This window comes from Lepidochelys kempii, chromosome 4 (assembly GCF_965140265.1).
Source record: "Lepidochelys kempii isolate rLepKem1 chromosome 4, rLepKem1.hap2, whole genome shotgun sequence".
Taxonomy (NCBI): domain Eukaryota; kingdom Metazoa; phylum Chordata; order Testudines; family Cheloniidae; genus Lepidochelys; species Lepidochelys kempii.
Window position 1 is genome coordinate 141,184,163 of NC_133259.1, and position 20,930 is coordinate 141,205,092.

The following is a 20,930-nucleotide window of genomic DNA, read 5'->3' on the forward strand; positions in this document are numbered from 1 at the left end:
ACTTGTCAAATTCAAGATACATTTGTTCCATGTTTTAGTACAAGCTAGGGATGTACCTTCATGGATCAGTGCCTGGAATGCTAGTACCTACAACAAAGATAAGGAAGAAACAGAACAGCTAGTTAGAGAACTGGAACAAACTGATTAGTTGGATTTTAATGACTTGTACAGAAATGTGTAACTTGTAAAATCATATATAATACCAGCTGAAACGTGTAACTTGGGGAGCACACCTGCTGCATAAGGTGAATATAACACTGCTGCACAGGACTGCTCTTCAGAGACTGGGTTTGGATATAACCTTTTTCCTGTACCATATTAATAAACTTGACTGACATTGGTTATTTGATCTGCTGAGTATAATTCATAATGAACCAAAGTGTGGTCAAGCAATTTACTATTCTATTTATCATCAACAGAGAAGTTAGACAGAAAAATGAAATTCTCTTACTGGAAGATTACAGTTACACTGCTTTATTTCTTAGAATTCAGAATGATAACACACAAGAATCCAAAACCAGAGAGAGACAAAGCAGGCTGCTCCGAAAACCAGGCACAGCTCACCCCAGTTTGTTCCAGGCTGGCTGGCTGCAAATTGACTGCTGCTTGGTAGGCCCAGATAGTGCACAGGAACTCCTCCTCGCCCCACCCCCCAAAAGTGATAGTTTGCAGTTCGAACGCAGCCAGTCCTCAATACACAATGCTATTCCCTTGGCAAGTAAACATAGCTATCCCTCCGCCCCCAGCACTATTCCTCTCAGCCATTCACCACAGATAACCCCTTCTCTGATACTATTTCTCTATCTCTCTAACAGTTATCCTTCCACCAGTATTGCCAATCTCAAGAGATCAAAAATCATGAGTCAGATTCCCTTGAGAGAAAAATCATGAGCCAGACCCTTGAAAACCATGAAATTGGCTCTAAAAATCATGATTTTTTAAAAAATCAAATTATTTTTTTTAGTCCATCTTTTGTCTTTTTAACTCCCTTCTATTCTTCTACCAACATGTGTGTACTAATTTCAGGTTCAAAATTCAATTTATAATGCACATAAAAATGTATGCCTCTCCCTGGCTGCTCAGATGGAAAGTCCGCTTACCCACTCCTCACCCCTAAGATAGGGGACCTGCAATCCATTCTCTCTTACTGTATTGACCTGGGAGCAACACTTCTTTGCCTCCTGCTACTCCAGGACTTTTCTACCCGGGACACAGCAGCACCAATTCCGCAATGCTCCATTCCCCTGCATCCTGCTGCCCCAGGGTCCTCTCTCCACTACAGGGCCATATGTCAAGGCTGAGTTCAGTGGCAGGGCAAGTCTGTGACTTCACTCCAGAGGCTCTGCCCATACCCCCTGCCCTGAAAATTGCAGGGTTGGAGGACTTGATCACATCCAGGCAGGGGGAGCTGTCATCCAATCCCTTCATCTCCCACCACTATCTTCTGCACCTTCTCAGCCTGCTTCCTGCCCCCTACATCCCCCTGTAGCCCCTACATAGGCGCTCTGCTCTCCTCATTCTCCCCACCTTTCACAGGGTCTCTGCTGCTCCTCACAGTGCCTGTGTCCTGTCTAGCCCACTGAACCGCTGAGTGTCAGCCATCATACCTGTGGGCAAGGCTTCAGTTTCATTGCAAACAGTGGGAGGTTGCAGCCAGTTTTATCAAGGGCAGCCTCACTTCCACCAGAAGAGAGACTATAGGGAACTGGAGGTATCTTCCTAGCGTCAAGCCCATAGACACTATTGGGAGGTGGTGGCCATTTTTAACTCTGGGAAAATTTGTGAGTTAGCACCTTTCATTGTTTGCTGTTTGCATGGAGCAGATAAGGAAAAACCCCCAGAATGCTAGTTGTGATATAATCCCGAGAGCTGACAATGCTACTCCACCCCCAGCGCTATTCCCTCAGCCACTCCCCCCGGATATCCCTCCTCCGCCCACCGCTATCCCCTCAGCCACTCCCCACAGATACCCCTCCGCCCACCGCTATCCCCCTCCGCCCACCGCTATCCCCCTCAGCCACTCCCCACAGATATCCCTCCGCCCACCGCTATCCCCCTCAGCCACTCCCCCCGATATCCCTCCACCCACCGCTATCCCCTCACCCACTCCCCCCGATATCCCTCCGCCCACCGCTATCCCCTCAGCCACTCCCCCCGATATCCCTCCGCCCACCGCTATCCCCTCAGCCACTCCCCCCGATATCCCTCCGCCCACCGCTATCCCCTCAGCCACTCCCCCCGATATCCCTCCACCCACCGCTATCCCCTCAGCCACTCCCCCCGATATCCCTCTGCCCACCGCTATCCCCTCAGCCACTCTCCACAGATACCCCTCCGCCCACCGCTATCCCCCTCAGCCACTCCCCACAGATATCCCTCCTCTGTCCGCCGCTATCCTCTCTGCCACTCCCTGCAGATATCCCTCCTCCCAGTGCTATCCCCTCAGCCACTCCCCACAGATATCCCTCCGCTATCCCCTCTGCCACTCCCCACAGATATCCCTCCTCCGCCCACCGCTATCCCCCTCAGCCACTCCCCACAGATATCCCTCTGCCCACCGCTATCCCCTCAGCCACTCCCCACAGATATCCCTCCGCCCACCGCTTTCCCCTCAGCCACTCCCCACGGATATCCCTCCGCCCACCGCTTTCGCCTCAGCCACTCCCCACAGATATCCCTCCTCCGCCCACCGCTATCCCCCTCAGCCACTCCCCACAGATATCCCTCCGCCCACCACGATCCCCCTCAGCCACTCCCCACAGATATCCCTCCGCCCACCGCTATCCCCTCAGCCACTCCCCACAGATATCCCTCTGCCCACCGCTTTCCCCTCAGCCACTCCCCACAGATATCCCTCCGCCCACCGCTTTCCCCTCAGCCACTCCCCACAGATATCCCTCTGCCCACCGCTATCCCCTCAGCCACTCCCCACAGATATCCCTCCATCCAGCACTTTCCCCTCAGCCACTCCCCACGGATATCCCTCCGCCCACCGCTTTCCCCTCAGCCACTCCCCACGGATATCCCTCCTCTGCCCACCGCTATCCCCTCAGCCACTTCCCACAGCTATCCCTCCGCCCAGCACTATCCCCTCGGCCACTCCCCACAGATATCCCTCTGCCCCAGCACTGTCCCCTCAGCTGGTCCCCACAGATGAATCAGTGTTGCCAACTCTTTAGATATGTGGTACACATTGTGGAGCCCCTGCCCCACAGGTGTACTTTGTGGAATCCCAGCGTCACATACAAACAGAGCCACTTCTCAGCCCCCTGCTTGTGAGGAAAGCTTGAGGGGGCCATGAGAGTGCCCCGAACAGCTCGCAGCTCAGAGGAAAATGCACAGACCCTGGACTTGCAATTCTAAGATCTCTTGACTTTTTTCAGCCACCCTCAGGATAGTGTGGGGGCCTGATATGTACATTTAAATGCTTGGGGGTGGGAGACACGGCCTGCTCCTCGGGCTCCGCGACCCCCCTGCGGTGTTCCCAGCACTGGCCAGCGCTCTCCTCTTGTGTGGCCCCCACCAAGGAGTGTGCAGGGGTGTGGGGAGAGGGCATTTGTGCCTCCCCATCCGCCCTGCAGACATGAGAACAGAGTTGGCCTTTCCCTCCTGACAGTGATTGGGGGGCAGAGGGATATCTGTGGAGAGCAACACAGAGGATAGCACTGGGCGGAGGGATATCTGTGGGGAGCAACACGAGGGATAGCTCTGGGTGGAGGGATATCTGTGGGGAGCAACACGAGGGATAGCGCTGGGTGGAGGGATATCTGTGGGGAGCGACACGAGGGATAGCGCTGGGCGGAGGGATATCTGTGGGGAGCGACACGAGGGATAGCGCTGGGCGGAGGGATATCTGTGGGGAGCGACACAAGGGATTGCGCTAAGAGGAGGGATATCTGTGGGGAGCGACACGAGGGATTGCGCTGGGCGGAGGGATATCTGTGGGGAGCGACACGAGGGATAGCGCTGGGCGGAGGGATATCTGTGGGGAGCGACACAAAGGATTGCGCTAAGAGGAGGGATATCTGCGGGGAGCGACACGAGAGATAGCTCTGGGTGGAGGGTTATCTGTGGGGAGCGACACGAGGGATAGCTCTGGGTGGAGGGATATCTGTGGGGAGCGACACAAAGGATTGCGCTAAGAGGAGGGATATCTGTGGGGAGCGACACGAGAGATAGCTCTGGGTGGAGGGTTATCTGTGGGGAGCGACACGAGGGATAGCTCTGGGTGGAGGGATATCTGTGGGGAGCGACACGAGGGATTGCGCTAAGAGGAGGGATATCTGTGGGGAGCGACACAAGGGATTGCGCTAAGAGGAGGGATATCTGTGGGGAGCGACACGAGGGATAGCTCTGGGTGGAGGGATATCTGTGGGGAGCGACACGAGGGATAGCTCTGCGTGGAGGGATATCTGTGGGGAGCGACACGAGGGATAGCGCTGGGCAGAGGGATATCTGTGGGGAGCGACACGAGGGATAGCGCTGAGAGGAGGGATATCTGTGGGGAGCGACACGAGGGATAGCGCTGAGAGGAGGGATATCTGTGGGGAGCGACACGAGGGATTGCGCTGGGCGGAGGGATATCTGTGGGGAGCGACACGAGGGATAGCTCTGGGTGGAGGGATATCTGTGGGGAGCGACACGAGGGATAGCACTGGGCGGAGGGATATCTGTGGGGAGCGACACGAGGGATAGCGCTGGGTGGAGGGATATCTGTGGGGAGCGACACGAGGGATAGCGCTGGGTGGAGGGATATCTGTGCGGAGCGACATGAGGGATAACGCTGAGAGGAGGGATATCTGTGGGGAGCGACACAAGGGTTTGCGCTAAGAGGAGGGATATCTGTGGGGAGCGACACGAGGGATAGCGCTGGGCGGAGGGATAGCGCTGGGTGGAGGGATATCTGTGGGGAGCGACACAAGGGATTGCGCTGGGCGGAGGGATATCTGTGGGGAGCGACACGAGGGATAGCTCTGGGTGGAGGGATATCTGTGGGGAGCGACACGAGGGATAGCGCTGGGTGGAGGGATATCTGTGCGGAGCGACACGAGGGATAGCGCTGGGTGGAGGGATATCTGTGGGGAGCGACACGAGGGATAGCGCTGGGTGGAGGGATATCTGTGCGGAGCGACACAAGGGATAACGCTGAGAGGAGGGATATCTGTGGGGAGCGACACAAGGGTTTGCGCTAAGAGGAGGGATATCTGTGGGGAGCGACACGAGGGATAGCGCTGGGCGGAGGGATATCTGTGGGGAGCGACACGAGGGATAGCGCTGGGTGGAGGGATAGCGCTGGGTGGAGGGATATCTGTGGGGAGCGACACAAGGGATTGCGCTGGGCGGAGGGATATCTGTGGGGAGCGACACGAGGGATAGCTCTGGGTGGAGGGATATCTGTGGGGAGCGACACGAGGGATAGCGCTGGGTGGAGGGATATCTGTGCGGAGCGACACGAGGGATAGCTCTGGGTGGAGGGATATCTGTGGGGAGCGACACGAGGGATTCCGCTGAGAGGAGGGATATCTGTGGGGAGCGACACGAGGGACAGCACTGGCCGGAGGGATATCTGTGGGGAGTAGCTGAGGGGATAGCGCTGGGTGGAGGGATATCTGTGGGGAGTGGCTGAGGGGATAGCGCTGGGCAGAGGGATATCTGTGGTGAGCGACAAGAGGGATAGCGCTGAGAGGAGCGATATCTGTGGGGAGCGACACGAGGGATAGCACTGAGAGGAGGGATATCTGTGGGGAGCGACACGAGGGATTGCGCTGGGTGGAGGGATATCTGTGGGGAGCGACACGAGGGATAGTGCTGAGAGGAGGGATATCTATGGGGAGCGACACGAGGGATTGCGCTGGGTGGAGGGATATCTGTGGGGAGCGACACGAGGGATAGTGCTGAGAGGAGGGATATCTATGGGGAGCGACACGAGGGATAGCGCTGGCCGGAGGGATATCTGTGGGGAGTAGCTGAGGGGATAGCGCTGGGTGGAGGGATATCTGTGGGGAGCGACACGAGGAATTCCACTGACAGGAGGGATATCTGTGGGGAGCGACACGAGGGATTGCTCTTTGTGGAGGGATATCTGTGGGGACCGGCTCGTCTAACCATCTTCTCCAGCAATCTCTCTGCTCCCACATCTCTGCAGCCAGAGACGGGGGAATAAAGGGGCCTCCAAGCTCACACCAATTCCCACCGGGAGGGTGGCCAGTAGGGAAGGGGAGAACAGCCCCCACTGCTGGCTGGATATCTGGCCCCAGTGAGAAGCAAACAAAGCAGCAGCTGGCCTTAGCATCCATCCTCCTACTCAGAGGGTGGGCTCCTGGCCAGCTGAGAAGGAGCAAGATGTTGTTTGGACCCTCAGAGCCAGGAATCTTTCTTTCCTAGTTCCACAGCCATGTAGGGCCAGGAGCAGCCAGAGGCCCTTGGGATGGGTTGAAGAAAACTCTCCCATTCCAACTCTGCACCCATTTCCCCCAGGATCTGCCTCATCTTCCCTCTCTCAGCTGGGGTCCCTCGTGTTCAAATTGCCTTCTCGATCCACATCCACCTGGTGCCCTCTCCCCTTTAAACCCTCCTCTGTGGCATTCCTCCTTTAGCAGGAAGCAGCTCTCACTGCTCTGACAACAGGAGTTCAAAATCAGGGTGCTTTGCATATTTTTTCTTTTATATGTAACCCACACATCTCCTAGGTGTGGTGCTCTGTGCCATTTAGTGGCATCGAGACCACGTAGAGAGAAATTAATGAGTCTGCTCTATAGCCTTAGCTATAGAGGGATACCGGGAGGAAGCACAGGCAGGAATGTCTGCGAGGGGAGGGCTCCTGCCTCATACTGGGAATGAGGGGCGATCAACAGGTTATCTCAAGTGCTTATATACAAATGCACAAAGCCTTGGAAACAAGCAGGGAGAACTGGAGGTCCTGGTGATGTCAAGGAACTATGACGTGATTGGAATAACAGAGACTTGGTGGGATAACTCACATGACTGGAGTACTGTCATGGATGGATATAAGCTGTTCAGGAAGGACAGGCAGGGCAGAAAAGGTGGGGGAGTAGCACTGTATGTAAGGGAGCAGTATGACTGCTCAGAGCTCCGGTACGAAACTGTAGAAAAACCTGAGTGTCTCTGGATTAAGTTTAGAAGTGTGTGCAACAAGAGTGATGTAGTGGTGGGAGTCTGCTATAGACCACCGGACCAGGGGGATGAGGTAGATGAGGCTTTCTTCCGGCAGCTCACGGAAGCTACTAGATCGCATGCCCTGATTCTCATGGGTGACTTTAATTTTCCTGATATCTGCTGGGAGAGCAATACAGCGGTGCATAGACAATCCAGGAAGTTTTTGGAAAGCGTAGGGGACAATTTCCTGGCGCAAGTGCTAGAGGAGCCAACTGGGGGGGTGCTTTTCTTGACCTGCTGCTCACAAACCAGGTAGAATTAGTGGGGGAAGCAAAAGTGGATGGGAATCTGGGAGGCAGTGACCATGAGTTGGTTGAGTTCAGGATCCTGACGCAGGGAAGAAAGGTAAGCAGCAGGATACGGACCCTGGACTTCAGGAAAGCAGACTTCGACTCCCTCAGGGAACGGATGGCCAGGATCCCCTGGGGGACTAACTTGAAGGGGAAAGGAGTCCAGGAGAGCTGGCTGTATTTCAAGGAATCCCTGTTGAGGTTACAGGGACAAACCATCCTGATGAGTCGAAAGAATAGTAAATATGGCAGGCGACCAGCTTGGCTTAATAGTGAAATCCTAGCGGATCTTAAACATAAAAAAGAAGCTTACAAGCAGTGTAAGGTTGGACATATGACCAGGGAAGAGTATAAAAATATTGCTCGGGCATGTAGGAAGGATATCAGGAGGGCCAAATCGCACCTGGAGCTGCAGCTAGCCAGAGATGTTAAGAGTAACAAGAAGGGTTTCTTCAGGTATGTTGGCAACAAGAAGAAAGCCAAGGAAAGTGTGGGCCCCTTACTGAATGAGGGAGGCAACCTAGTGACAGAGGATGTGGAAAAAGCTAATGTACTCAATGCTTTTTTTGCCTCTGTCTTCACTAACAAGGTCAGCTCCCAGACTGCTGCGCTAGGCATCACAAAATGGGGAAGAGATGGCCAGCCCTCTGTGGAGATAGAGGCGGTTAGGGACTATTTAGAAAAGCTGGACGTGCACAAGTCCATGGGGCCGGACGAGTTGCATCCGAGAGTGCTGAAGGAATTGGCGGCTGTGATTGCAGAGCCATTGGCCATTATCTTTGAAAACTCGTGGCGAACCGGGGAAGTCCCGGATGACTGGAAAAAGGCTAATGTAGTGCCAATCTTTAAAAAAGGGAAGAAGGAGGATCCTGGGATCTACAGGCCAGTCAGCCTCACCTCAGTCCCTGGAAAAATCATGGAGCAGGTCCTCAAAGAATCAATCCTGATGCACTTGCATGAGAGGAAAGTGATCAGGAACAGCCAGCATGGATTCACCAAGGGAAGGTCATGCCTGACTAATCTAATTGCCTTTTATGATGAGATTACTGGTTCTGTGGATGAAGGGAAAGCAGTGGATGTATTGTTTCTTGACTTTAGCAAAGCTTTTGACACCTGGTCTCCCACAGTATTCTTGTCAGCAAGTTAAGGAAGTATGGGCTGGATGAATGCACTATAAGGTGGGTAGAAAGCTGGCTAGATTGTCGGGCTCAACGGGTAGTGATCAATGGCTCCATGTCTAGTTGGCAGCCGGTATCAAGTGGAGTGCCCCAAGGGTCGGTCCTGGGGCTGGTTTTGTTCAATATCTTCATAAATGATCTGGAGGATGGTGTGGATTGCACTCTCAGCAAATTTGCGGATGATACTAAACTGGGAGGAGTGGTAGATACGCTGGAGGGGAGGGATAGGATACAGAAGGACCTAGACAAATTGGAGGATTGGGCCAAAAGAAATCTGATGAGGTTCAATAAGGATAAGTGCAGGGTCCTGCACTTAGGACGGAAGAACCCAATGCACAGCTACAGACTAGGGACCGAATGGCTAGGCAGCAGTTCTGCAGAAAAGGACCTAGGGGTGACAGTGGACGAGAAGCTGGATATGAGTCAGCAGTGTGCCCTTGTTGCCAAGAAGGCCAATGGCATTTTGGGATGTATAAGTAGGGGCATAGTGAGCAGATCGAGGGACGTGATCGTTCCCCTCTATTCAACATTGGTGAGGCCTCATCTGGAGTACTGTGTCCAGTTTTGGGCCCCACACTACAAGAAGGATGTGGATAAATTGGAGAGAGTCCAGCGAAGGGCAACAAAAATGATTAGGGGTCTAGAACACATGACTTATGAGGAGAAGCTGAGGGAGCTGGGATTGTTTAGCCTGCAGAAGAGAAGAATGAGGGGGGATTTGATAGCTGCTTTCAACTATCTGAAAGGGGGTTCCAAAGAGGATGGCTCTAGACTGTTCTCAATGGTAGCAGATGACAGAACGAGGAGTAATGGTCTCAAGTTGCAGTGGGGGAGGTTTAGATTGGATATTAGGAAAAACTTTTTCACTAAGAGGGTGGTGAAACACTGGAATGCGTTACCTAGGGAGGTGGTAGAATCTCCTTCCTTAGAGGTTTTTAAGGTCAGGCTTGACAAAGCCCTGGCTGGGATGATTTAACTGGGAATTGGTCCTGCTTCGAGCAGGGGGTTGGACTAGATGACCTTCAGGGGTCCCTTCCAACCCTGATATTCTATGATTCTATGATTCTATGCATATGGTTTTTAGCTCACGCAGTAGAGGCTCATGCACTAAGCTCCAGAGGTCTCAGGTTCAATCCCGCCCACCAACAAACAGGGTCTGTGGTGTTACAAGTGGTTTTGAATCTTTAAAGCCACATTTGCTGAACAGCGAATCCTACATTTTTTTTCTCAGGAACCAGCCTGTGGCGTGCAATAGCACCTGGGTACAGTGAGAGCCCCCCCACCCATACTGCCTCCTGCCCAATGCGCTCCCTATAGATGACCGTCTCAGCTGATAGATATGAAGAGATGGATGCTGTTGCAGACCCACAGACCTCCACTGAATGATCTCTGAGCTCGGCTGACAAGCTGCATGGGGCTGAATTTCCTGTTTCAATCCATTTCAGGGGGCTTCCGCCCCCTTGGGGGCACATGGATTTCAGCACCTTCAGCTACAGGCTCTACAGAGCATAAATGCGTAGGAGCCAGTATAACACACAGCAGCACAGACCCGCTTCCCAGGGATACACTCAGCTCAGAGCCCAATTTGCTACCCTTGTGTTAAATATTCACTTGGTGTGCTTGAGGTCCCAGCTTGCACTAATTAGCCTATCAAAAATCAATCATTTCCAACAACTCCATTTGTTGAGGATCAATATCCCAGGCTCGGAACATTTATCAAAGGCAGAGTGAGAGAAAGGAGCGTGTGGAATGTCCTCACTTCTATCACTATCCTCTGATATGACTGATGACTTGCTTCCTCTCCTTTTCTTCCTCCACACAGTGGCTGTGCCTGCTGCCATCTGCCAGGACAGAGACACTATTGTCCTCTGATCACTAACAATGAGAGGGAAGAGTTCCCCTCTCTCTGACCCTGGGAGAACCCCCCAGTCCCTGCTCTCAGCCCCAGGTCCCTAAGGCCCAGGACAGTGACAAACAGAGGGAGCTGAAGCAGCCCCTGAGCCATGGAGGGGCCAGAAAGAGACAGAAAGTACCAAGTCTGTCTGGCTCAGCTCAGAGATAACCTAGGGGGATGTGACAAAAGCCCACACATGTGAGGGGTGTGAGCCCACTGAGGGAGGTGTGTTAGGTGTGTGTTACTAAGCAGACTGAGAGCAAACTGCAAAAGGGGAATTTCAGCTGCAGCTCAGAGAAACACCCTGCAGAGAGACAGCTGTGGCCTGTGTTACGCTAGAGATCAGATGGTCACAGTGGTCCCTTCTGGCTTTACAATCCTGAGACAAAAGCTGCACCTGTCAATCAGTCTCCTGGGGCAGGGCTGAGCCCCAGCTCTGGAACACTTGTAACCAGCCTGACAAAGCCTTAGGAAAGTAGGGCTCTGGGGAGAGGTTCTGCTCTGCCCTAAGGGATGGGTTGGGTGTGAGTGGATGGGACTGGCCACTCCCCACTTTCAGCTGTAAATAAGGGGGCCAAATCTGGCAGTGAGCAGGGATGCTGGCCCAGGTGAGGGCCGGGGCAGGGTCATGGGCTGACAGGCTAACACTGCTGCCGTGCAGCCCCCACCTCAGGCCAGGGACACAGGCCAAGCCAGCTGGAGCCCTTTGGCTGAGCGGCCAGTGGAGGGACAGGACTGCTGGGGCCAAGGAATGAATGGATCCAGGGCTCACACTCACCCGAGACGCCAAAAGGCCGTCTGAGGCCGGTGCTCAGTTTCCGCGTGTAGGTCTCCTTCAGGTCCATGCGCCCCACCCGCACAATCTGACACACCAGGAAGAACCTCTCTCGTTTCAAGTCCTTGCTGCCCAGGTCCTGTGGGGGAGAGAGAAGCTCAGAGAAAGGCCCAACAGAGCGCAAAGGCCTGGCCAGGGGGTCTGATGCCACATGGGGCAGGCTAGTCCTCAGCCTGGGGGCGCCATGTCAGCGCTGGGGGGGATGGATGGCACTAGGGGGCCTAGCTCAAACAGTGCTCACAATCCCCCCCACCCCGGCCTTTCAGAATCTCCGAGAGTGCACTGCTTCTGGGGGCTGTGCTGGGAATGTGGGATAGGTCGCCAGAGGGCACTTAGCGGGGCTCTAGTGAGTCAAAGGGACACTCTGAGATGTGGTCCTTCAGCCTGTGCACAAGCCTTGCAGCTCGATGAGGCCAAAGGGCACAAGGCAACGGTGACTGAACAGAGCGAGTTCCTCCCAGGACACTGCCTGTGAGCATGGTGGGCTCAGCCCAGCTTGACCTGCAGGAAATGAGCAGGCCCCACTCAGCCGCTCCTGATTTGTTCATGTAGGAGACAGCTGTAACTCTAGTGTCCGGACCTATGCCTGCAGCTGGACCGCACCTGGGCCAAGTGCAGAGAGGGTGGGATGGATCAGCTCCAGCAGAAGAGCATGGTGGGGCGGGAGGTGACTTCATGCTGTTAATCAGCTTCATTTACATATAGACTTCCCCTTTCTCTGGCCCAGCTGCCTTGGCCCCTTCCTGGGGTCAGTCTCAGTGCAGCTTGTGCCGTGATGAGAATACAGCTCGGGAGAGGTCTACACTTAAAATGCTACTGTGGAGCAGCTGCAGCATTTCAGCGTGGACACTGCCTATACCGATGGGAGGGGTTCTTCCGCTGGCATAGGTAATCCACCTCCCCGAGAGGCGGTAGCCTTCTTCCATCGACCTAGTGCTGTCTGCACTGGGGGTTAGGTCAGTTTAACGGAGCCGCTCTGGGGTGTGGATTTTTCACACCCCTGCAAGACATAGCTATACGGATGTAAGTGCCTAGTGTAGACCAGGCCTTAGTCAGTAGGCGCCACATCCCCTCTGTTCCCCTTCCTGGGGCCTGCGAGAAATCAAGGCCAGCCGCGGCCATGGAGATGGGTGTACAAGAAAGCCTGGGGGGAGAGCGGCGGTTAGGGGCCCTGGTGTCTGAGTGTCACAGAAGAAATGGGCCACAGGAAGGATTTAAAGGAGTAGATGGTGGAACCAGGAGCTAGGGTGAGCACCCGCTGCTTATTTTCAGATGGACTGAAATTTATTAAAATTGATCATAGAGACCATTTTAAACATTCAGTTGACGTGTATGATAATTGCAGGTGTATACTGAAGGACAGAAGAAATGTAGACGTGAGAGAGAAATACATGGCATGCTGGGTTACCCCTCATTTGTCATGTGGTTACACTAGCAGAGCACTGGGACCAGGGGCCATTCAACGGGGAGCGGGGGGAGGAGCTGGGAGCACTGGGTCCAGGGCTGGGAGCCAGGGTGGGGGAAGGTCAGGGAGGGGCATGGTGGCCCAGCTGTGGTGGAGTGGGGGACGGGCATGGTGGCCAGCTGTGGTGCGATGGAGGAGGGGCAAAGGGCCCAGCTGTGGTGAGGTTGGGAAGGGGCATGGTGGCCCAGGTGGAGTGGGGGGGCATGGTGTTTTGCCATCCATCTCGGGACTGCTGGGCTACTGGTCCTGTGGGGGCAGGCTCTGTGTCCCTGTCTCTGTGCAGCCCCCTGCACGACGGGGCTCGATCCTGGCTCAGGCATCTGGGTGCAAGAGGCATGCTGTCAGGCAGGGCAAGAGGGCACCTGTGCTCACCGTGAAGATGGCTTTCAGGTTGTTGAGCAACTCGATGTCCTGCGGGACCCCTGTGCTGGCCCAGCGGATCAGATAGTTCTCGCTGCAAAGAGAACCCGAGAGCGTCAGGAGACTCGCCACTGCAGGACACAGCCAGGAGCCCGGGATCCAGCTCTGTCCAGCCTCTCAAGGGGTGGTGCTGCCCTGAGCTGGGTGGGCGGGCCTGTGGCCCTAGGCCTCCAGCTCACAGACAGGAAGGGACAGCCACCGAGCACAGGGTCTGTGAACAGGAGTGGCTAGGCCCAGTCAGCACCCTGGGGGTAAGATGGGGGCAGCAGACACAGGCTCTGCCGGCTCCCACGCAGGGCCCTGTTCAGTGCTCAAGCCCAGTGAAAGAGAGACGGTGAGGGCCAAGTTTTATCCCCTTCACCACGTGTCCTGTCCTCTCCCATCCAGCACGCCCTATACAGCACCGGAGGCCCAAGCACCCTGTTATTCAAACAGCCCTGTGGGAAGCTGCCTATCCTAACAGCACCCCTCACCTGAATGCAGGCACCGGGGATCATCCCATCTGGGCCGTGGGCCTTGGAGATGCGACTGACTCCGAGTGCAAAGCATGCGCTCAGCAAGCTTCCTTCCGGAGGAGCATGGCATGTGGTGGGACAGGATGCAGACGCTTGGCAGGCGCCACACAGCCCTGAAGCAGAGCTCTACATGGGGCAAGGCCCAAGAACAAACCCCCGTTTAACAGCCAAGCCTATGGCTCTGGGCCAAGCACTGCAGGGAGCTGCCAAGGCTCCTCCCTCTCTCTGGGGTGGGACCTGACTCCTTTGGAAACAACTCAGGCCTCTCTGTAAGCCCGGGTCACGCGGCGCAGCTCAGGCATGGGCAGCCAGGGGCGGGGCAGGGAAACACCCTGCCCTGAGGCTGGATCTGAGCCAGCACCCCTGGAGGGGACAGGCCCCATGTCCTATTCCTCACCCCCATCTCCCAGCCTATCCCTGCCGTGGGGCCAGATCGGAACTAGAGGGGAAAGGACCCGGGTCTCATTCCCCATGCCCCCACCACCCAGCCAATCCCTCCATCCTGGGGCCAGATTGGAGCCAGCACCCCCATTCCCAACCCATCAGAGCCAGCCCCTCTGCAAGCACTGCACATTCCCATCAGCTCTTTTCACACTTTTCCTGGTTTGCTCATTACACTGCTCTCAAGGGACCCATTGTCCCGCTCCCTGCAATCACGCTTTGCTAGTCCTGCAGCTGCTCCCTGGGTGGCTGGCTGGTGCAAGCTGTCCTGGACAGAGGCGGATTACTGTTTTGTGGGGCTCTGGGTCAGAATAAGTGGGGACCCCCTACCCCCTCTCCTGCGCTCCTGCTGGGGAAATGGGGTTGGGCGCGGGGGTTTGCCCCACTCCTTGGCAGGAGCAGGTCAGGGCATGGGGGTGCCCATTTTTCTGGAGTGCCCCCGATTGGCTGGGGCCCCTAATCCTCCACAGCCACCTCTTTCTTCAGCGTGCAGCCCTGGCTCAGCTACCTAGCACTGGCTCAGCCTGGCCTTCCCCAAGCACTGCTCTATCTCTGCCCTCTCTCCTCTGTCTTTCAGCTGCACCCCCCTTGTGCCTCCCCAGAATCCAGCCTGGGGGAGAAACCCACAGCTGCAGGGTGTGACAGGTGGCCACCCCAAGGCTTTTCGCTCTCACTCCTGTCTGAAGGGCATTTGCTTTCTGAGTGAATTCAGGAAACCACTTTCACACCAATCCCTTTCCATCACATGGATGCACAAAAGCAGAGCCACTGCAGAGCCCAAACTCTGGTCCTTGACTCCCAGCACCCATCTGTAATTTGAGCTACGTGTGACTATGAGTTTTGACGGGGACCTGCCACTAGAGGGGGCAGTGTGAGACACACTTGGCCAGTGAGCACAGAACAAACTGCTCCACCACAGCAGAGACCTGGAGAGCAAGACTGACTGGTCCTGGGAATGAGGGCTAGAGGGTAAAAAGCAGATCACAGAGTCCTTACCCTGGGCACATTCAATACAAAGGCAGTGAGTTCAGGAGGTAAGGCAAGGGACAGGAGACACAGAGTAACATTAACTGGTCACAGAGTAACAGCCGTGTTAGTCTGTCTTCGCAAAAAGAAAAGGAGTACTTGTGGCACCTTAGAGACTAACCAATTTATTTGAGCATGAGCTTTCGTGAGCTACAGCTCACTTCATCGGATGCACGGTATGCATCCAATGAAGTGAGCTGTAGCTCACGAAAGCTCATGCTCAAATAAATTGGTTAGTCTCTAAGGTGCCACAAGTACTCCTTTTCTTTTTATTAACGGGTCAGTTTTCATCACAGAGGAAGGTTAACAGGTCCCTGTGGGCAAAAACACTCCCATGGGATGGCAATTCCCCACTTGTACATCTACCGTCAACCTGGGCAGCTCCAGGAGACCTTGGCTCCCCGGGCAGCCGACACCAGACGAGCCCACAAGGTGTCAGCACAGCCAGGAGGGAGGTTATTGCATTTGCGGGGTGTATTTGGAACGGAATGGAGAGGAAGGGAGAGACAGAGACAGAGACAGGCTGCATCAGGAAGGAACAGCTTCCCCGAGGTGAAGGCTGTCTCCCCTCCCTACAGAGAAAGAAACAGCAGCCCCGGGACCACTGGGTGCCCCCCTGTGCCTCAGGTTAGGACAGCAACATATTGAGTCCCCTTGGGTCTCATGCCATATGAAGCCTCAGGCACTCAGCAGGGGGCCAAAAGCCCTGGCCTCAGCAGGAGTTCCCTGGCCCAGGGCAGGGTGTGTCCTCCTGCCAGGCCAACCCTCCCTGAACAGTGGGTGTCTATCCCCCTCAGGGGGAGAGGAGCAGTTATCACCAGTTGGTCGGTCACTGGGAGGGGGCATGAGCAATCAGTGGGGGTGGGGTCAGTTATCACTGGTCAGTCAGTGGGGGGTGGGGGTCAGTTATCACTGGTCAGTAGGGTTGACCAGCGTCCAGTTTGCAACTGGAACTCCCAGACGAAAAAGGACCCTGGTGGCTCTGGTCAACACCGCTGACCGGGCCATTAAAAGTCTGCAGTACAGCAGTCGGCGATACAGTGGGGCTAAGGCAAGCTTCCTGCCTGCTGTGGCTCCGTGCAGCTCCTGGCAGCGGCCAGCATGTCCCTGCGGCCCCTAGGCACAGGGGCAATCAGGAAAGCTCCACGCACTGCCCCCGCCCGCAGTGCCGGCTCCGCAGCTCCCATTGGCCAGGAACCACAGCCAATGAAAACTGCAAGAGCTGCGCTTGCAGGTGCTGGCAGCACACAGAGCCCCCTGGTCCCTCCATCTAAGGGCCACAGGGACACACTGGCCAATTCTGGGAGCTGCATGGAGCCAGGGCAGGCAGGCAGCCACCTCAGGTAAGTGCCGCCCAGCTGGAGCCCACACCCCGATCCCCCTTCTGCACCCCAACTCTCTGTCCCAGGTTGGAACCCCCTCCTGCACCCTAACTCCCTCCCAGAGCCCACACCCGAACCCCCAGCCCTGCACCCCCTCCCACATCTTAACTCCCTCCCAGAGCCCACACCCCTAACCCCCTCCCACACCCAACCCCCTGCCCCAGCCCTGAGCCCCTTCCTGTACCCTGAACGCCTCATTTCTGGCCCCACCCCAGAACCCGCACCCCCAGTCAAAGCCTCACCCCGTCCTGCACCCCAACCCCCTGCCCTAGCCCAGTGAAAGTGAGTGAGGGTGGGGGAGAGTGAGTGAGGGCAGGAAGGAGGATGGAGTCGGTGGGGGCAGGACCTCAGAGAATGGGCATGGTCTCAAGAAAGGGGCGGGGAAGGAGTGTTTGGTTTTGTGCGATTAGAAAGTTGGCAACCCCTACTGGTCAGTCAGTGGAGGGCGGGGTCAGTTATCACTGGTCAGTGGGGTGAGGAATTACATGTGGTTATCACCAGTTGGTTGGGGAGGGTAGGGGCGGTTATCACTGGTCAGTCAGTGCGGGGTAGTTATCACGGGCAGTGGGGTGGGGAGTTACAGGTGATTATCACGGGTCGGTTGTGGGGAATAGGGGCGGTTATCACTGGTCAGTCAGTGTGGGGTGGGGTCAGTTATCACTGGTCAGTCAGTGGGGGGCAGTGGTTAGTACCGGTCAGTTGGGGAGGGCGGGAGGAGAGGAGTGGTTATCACCAGGCAATCAGCATGGGAAGTAGATTCACAGACTCCAAGGCCAGAAGGGGCCACTGGGATCCTCTGGTCTGGCCCCTGTATAGCTACTGCCCCATAATAATCCCCAAGCAGATCTTTTGGAAAAACAGCCAATCTTCATAGAAAATTGTCAGGGATGGAGAATCCACCAAGACCCTGGGTAAATTGTTCCAATGGTTAATTACTCTCACTGTCAAAAATATATGCCTTATTTCCAGCCTGAATTTGTCTAGCTTCATCTTCCAGCCCTTGGATCAGGTTAGACCTTTGTCTGCTGGATTGAAGAGCTGAGCCCCTTATTAAATATTTGTTCCCCATGTAGGCGGGGATCAAGTTACTCCGTAACCTGCTCTTTTTTCAGCTAAACAGATTGAGCTGCTTGAGTCTCTCGCTATCAGGCAGGATTTCTAATTCTTTCATCATTCTTGTGCCTCTCCAATTTATCAACATCCTTCTTGAATTTCAGGCACCAGAACTGGGCACAGGATTCCAGCAGCGGTCGCCCCAGTGCTAGATACAGAGGGAAAATCACCTCTCTGCTGCTACTCAAGATTCCCCAGTTTACGTGGATCCCAGGATAGCATTCACCTTCTGGCCAAAGTGCCAAGTGGAAGCTCATGTTCAGCTGATTGCCCACCTCCAAATTTTTGTCTGAGTCACTGCTCCCCAGGACAGAGCCCCCACCCAGTATGCCTGACCTGCCTCCTTTGTTCCTAGCAGTATTCGTTCACATTTAGCTGTATTAAAATATATATTGTTTGCTTGCACCCAGTTTACCAAGTGATCTAGATCACTCTAAATCAGTAACCTGTAGGAGCAGGTGTCACTGGTTGGTCAGTGGTGGGAAGGGGAGGGGTGGTTATCACCAGCCGGTCAGTGGGCAGGGATGGGGGAGAGGAGACAAGTCATCAGCCAGTGAGGTAAGCCCATCTGGTAAGCCATCTGGGCCCACACGGCTCAGGACAGTGGCTCTGCTTTTGTTCCAGGTCTGGTTTGGAAACTGCTGAGCTCCATGGTGCCAGGCGCTGGGATCCCTGACCCAGGAGCAGGTCACTTGGCAACTCCCCGCAGGCCAAGGCTCAGGAGTCAGTCAGGTCCCATCAGAGCAGCAGCCCTGGCCCAGGGCTCTCCTGGTGAGGCCCCCAGAGTAGGGTGTAAGCCCTGTGTCCCTCCCTTGGGGCAGGTACCTGATCATCTTCTGCTGGCCGGGGTCATAGAGCGCTGTGAAGAGCTGTGCCTCCTCCCCGATGTTGCAGACGAAATTGCGGACGCAGAGGTAGAGGTTGTGGGAGGGCGAGGCCAGGCGGGCATTGCAGCCCTGCTCGCTGTACTGGGAGCACTGCGGGGAGACGGGCAGAGGTCAAGGCCAAAGGGACTCCCACCTGCCTGGCCCCTCCCTACCCTGGCTCCTGCCTGGGCTCTAGCTGGGAGCAGGCCCAGAGCAGTGGGCAGCAGGATAGCCTGAAGCTCAGAGCAGGGGCCTGGGTGGTGCAGGGAGACCCCCAACCTGGCAGGGGGCTGGAACTCCCCATCTCTGTGTATGGACTCCCATGGGCAGTGCCTCTCAGCTGGGAAGGGCCAGCACACCTGTTAGCATGGTGTGGGGCAGAGTCCGGGAAGAAGGACCGGGCGAGGGGGCCAGGGACGGGCACTCACCGTCTCTTCCTGGATGCGCTTACTGATCATACTCGTGGCCTGTCTGTGAGCCTGGAAGAGGCTGATGACGCTGGTTCTGTCCGGGTCCAGGATGTTCCCGTTCTCGTCACGCACAACCAGGTCTAGCTCCAGGATCCTGCAGAGCACAGGCCGGGGCATGAACACAACTCCAGGCGCAGGTCAGGGACCCGGACTCCCTGAGGCCTCTGGCCCAGCCCAGCCACACACAGAGCATCACCCAGCCACCCTGCCATGAAGCAAATGCCCCCCCCACCCCCCTGGTCACTGGCCGTGGATCCAGCCTGCATGCCCAGCAGGTGCCCACCTTGGGGTGGGAAGGGGCCGGCACAGGTCTCACCCAGGACTGCAGCAGGGTTCATGCCAGGGGTTGCCATGGGTGACCCCCAACCCTCTCACTGTTCCTGATTCACGCACTGCGGGGCATTCTCTGCCCCCTGGGCCCTTGCTTACACTATGCTGCTTGCACGCTTGTGTGCCTTGCACACCTGGGCTGTCTCCATCCCCATGCTCTCACTTTCTCTAGTGCACCCACGGCACGTACTAGTGCCCATCCCTGGTCCCTCTCCAGCCCCACCCAACCCCACCTACAGCTCCTCTCCAACCCCAACTCCCTGCCTACAGCCCCCCCATCCCCATCCCAGCCCCACCCTTCCCTGCCCCCTGCAGGCTCTCACTTGTTCCCGTAGTCGATCTTGCTGGTCACCTCCTTCTTGAGCTCCAGGAGTTCATCCTTGGGGAGTGTCCCAGAGAGCAGCTGCGAGCGCCTCTCCATCAGCTCACACATCATCCTCCTGACCTGCCCGTACCGCTCTTTCTGGCCCATCTGCAGGGTGTCACGGGGGCAAGAGTCATGGCCGGTCCCAGAGAGCTGATCACCCACAGCCCTTGCAGTGCAGAGCCCAATCCATCCGGCCCCTCTTCCCTGACTCCTGCTGACCCCATCCCAGAAAGACCCACCCCCCGTGATTCCCACAGCCCCCATCCCTGACCCCTCACAGCCCCTGCAGCCCCCATCCCAAAGAGCGACCCCCACTCCCTGCAGCTCCCACAGCCCCCATCCTAAAGGTTGGCACTTGCCCTGTGTGACGAAGTGGGACTGTTCTTAATGTTTCCTCTGAATAGTGTGGAGGTGCCTCAGTTTCCCCTAGGCAGTTCTTAAGTATCTAGGGGGTGGGATAAGGGTGTAGGATCATTGCAGAGCCCTAGAGGGCATGTGTGTGCGGGGGTCTGGACATAGAGAATGGCCGACACCCTATTTCCTGGCAACTGATGGCCTGGGCCCTTCCCCCCCTGCAAGGTGAGAGCTAAAGGGTTAGAGAACAAAGGAATCCAGTGACCTCCTGGCCCGGGAAAGGGACAGAGCCCAGAGGAGGGGGGGCTGGAGGGAGTTTCAGTTTGGAGCTGGCTGGAGACATAGAGTGAAGGGCTGATGTGGTTGTCTGGCTCACTGCCCCCCAAAATGGACCCAGCTGAGGGGTCCTGTTCTCTGCACCTGCAAGCTCTGTGTTAGACCATGTTCCTGTCGTCTAATAAACCTCTGTTTTACTGGCTGGCTGAGAGTCACGTCTGACTGCGAAGTTGGGGGGTAGGACCCTCTGGCTTCCCCAGGAGCCCCACCTGAGCGGACTTGCTGTGGGAAGCGCACGGAGGGACAGAGGATGCTGAATGCTCCGAGGTCAGACCCAGGAAGGTGGAAGCTGTGTGAGCTTTGTGTCCTGCAGACAGGCTGCTCACAGAAAGGAGACTTCCCCAGAGTCCTGACTGGCTTCATGGGGAGCAGTTCCAGAGCATCGCCCAGGGACTCTGTGACACCCTGTGCACCCCACCCCCCCGCCCATCCCCTCCCCTGGCTGAGGGCTGGTGGCCCATCTCCAGAGGGT

The 20,930-nt window shown here is 56.0% G+C and overlaps 1 protein-coding gene across 1 annotated transcript in view; it reads right to left on the minus strand.

Annotated features, from left to right (window-relative positions):
* Positions 1-20,930, minus strand: part of LOC140911001 (dedicator of cytokinesis protein 2-like) — a 208,904-nt gene that overhangs the window by 159,352 nt on the left and 28,622 nt on the right. The window contains exons 6-10 of the mRNA XM_073343213.1: positions 19,725-19,873; positions 19,030-19,165; positions 18,561-18,712; positions 13,211-13,292; positions 11,317-11,452 (exon numbers count right to left, since the gene is read on the minus strand). Of these exons, the coding sequence (XP_073199314.1) occupies positions 11,317-11,452; positions 13,211-13,292; positions 18,561-18,712; positions 19,030-19,165; positions 19,725-19,873 (655 nt within the window). The remainder of the gene's footprint in view (positions 1-11,316; positions 11,453-13,210; positions 13,293-18,560; positions 18,713-19,029; positions 19,166-19,724; positions 19,874-20,930) is intronic.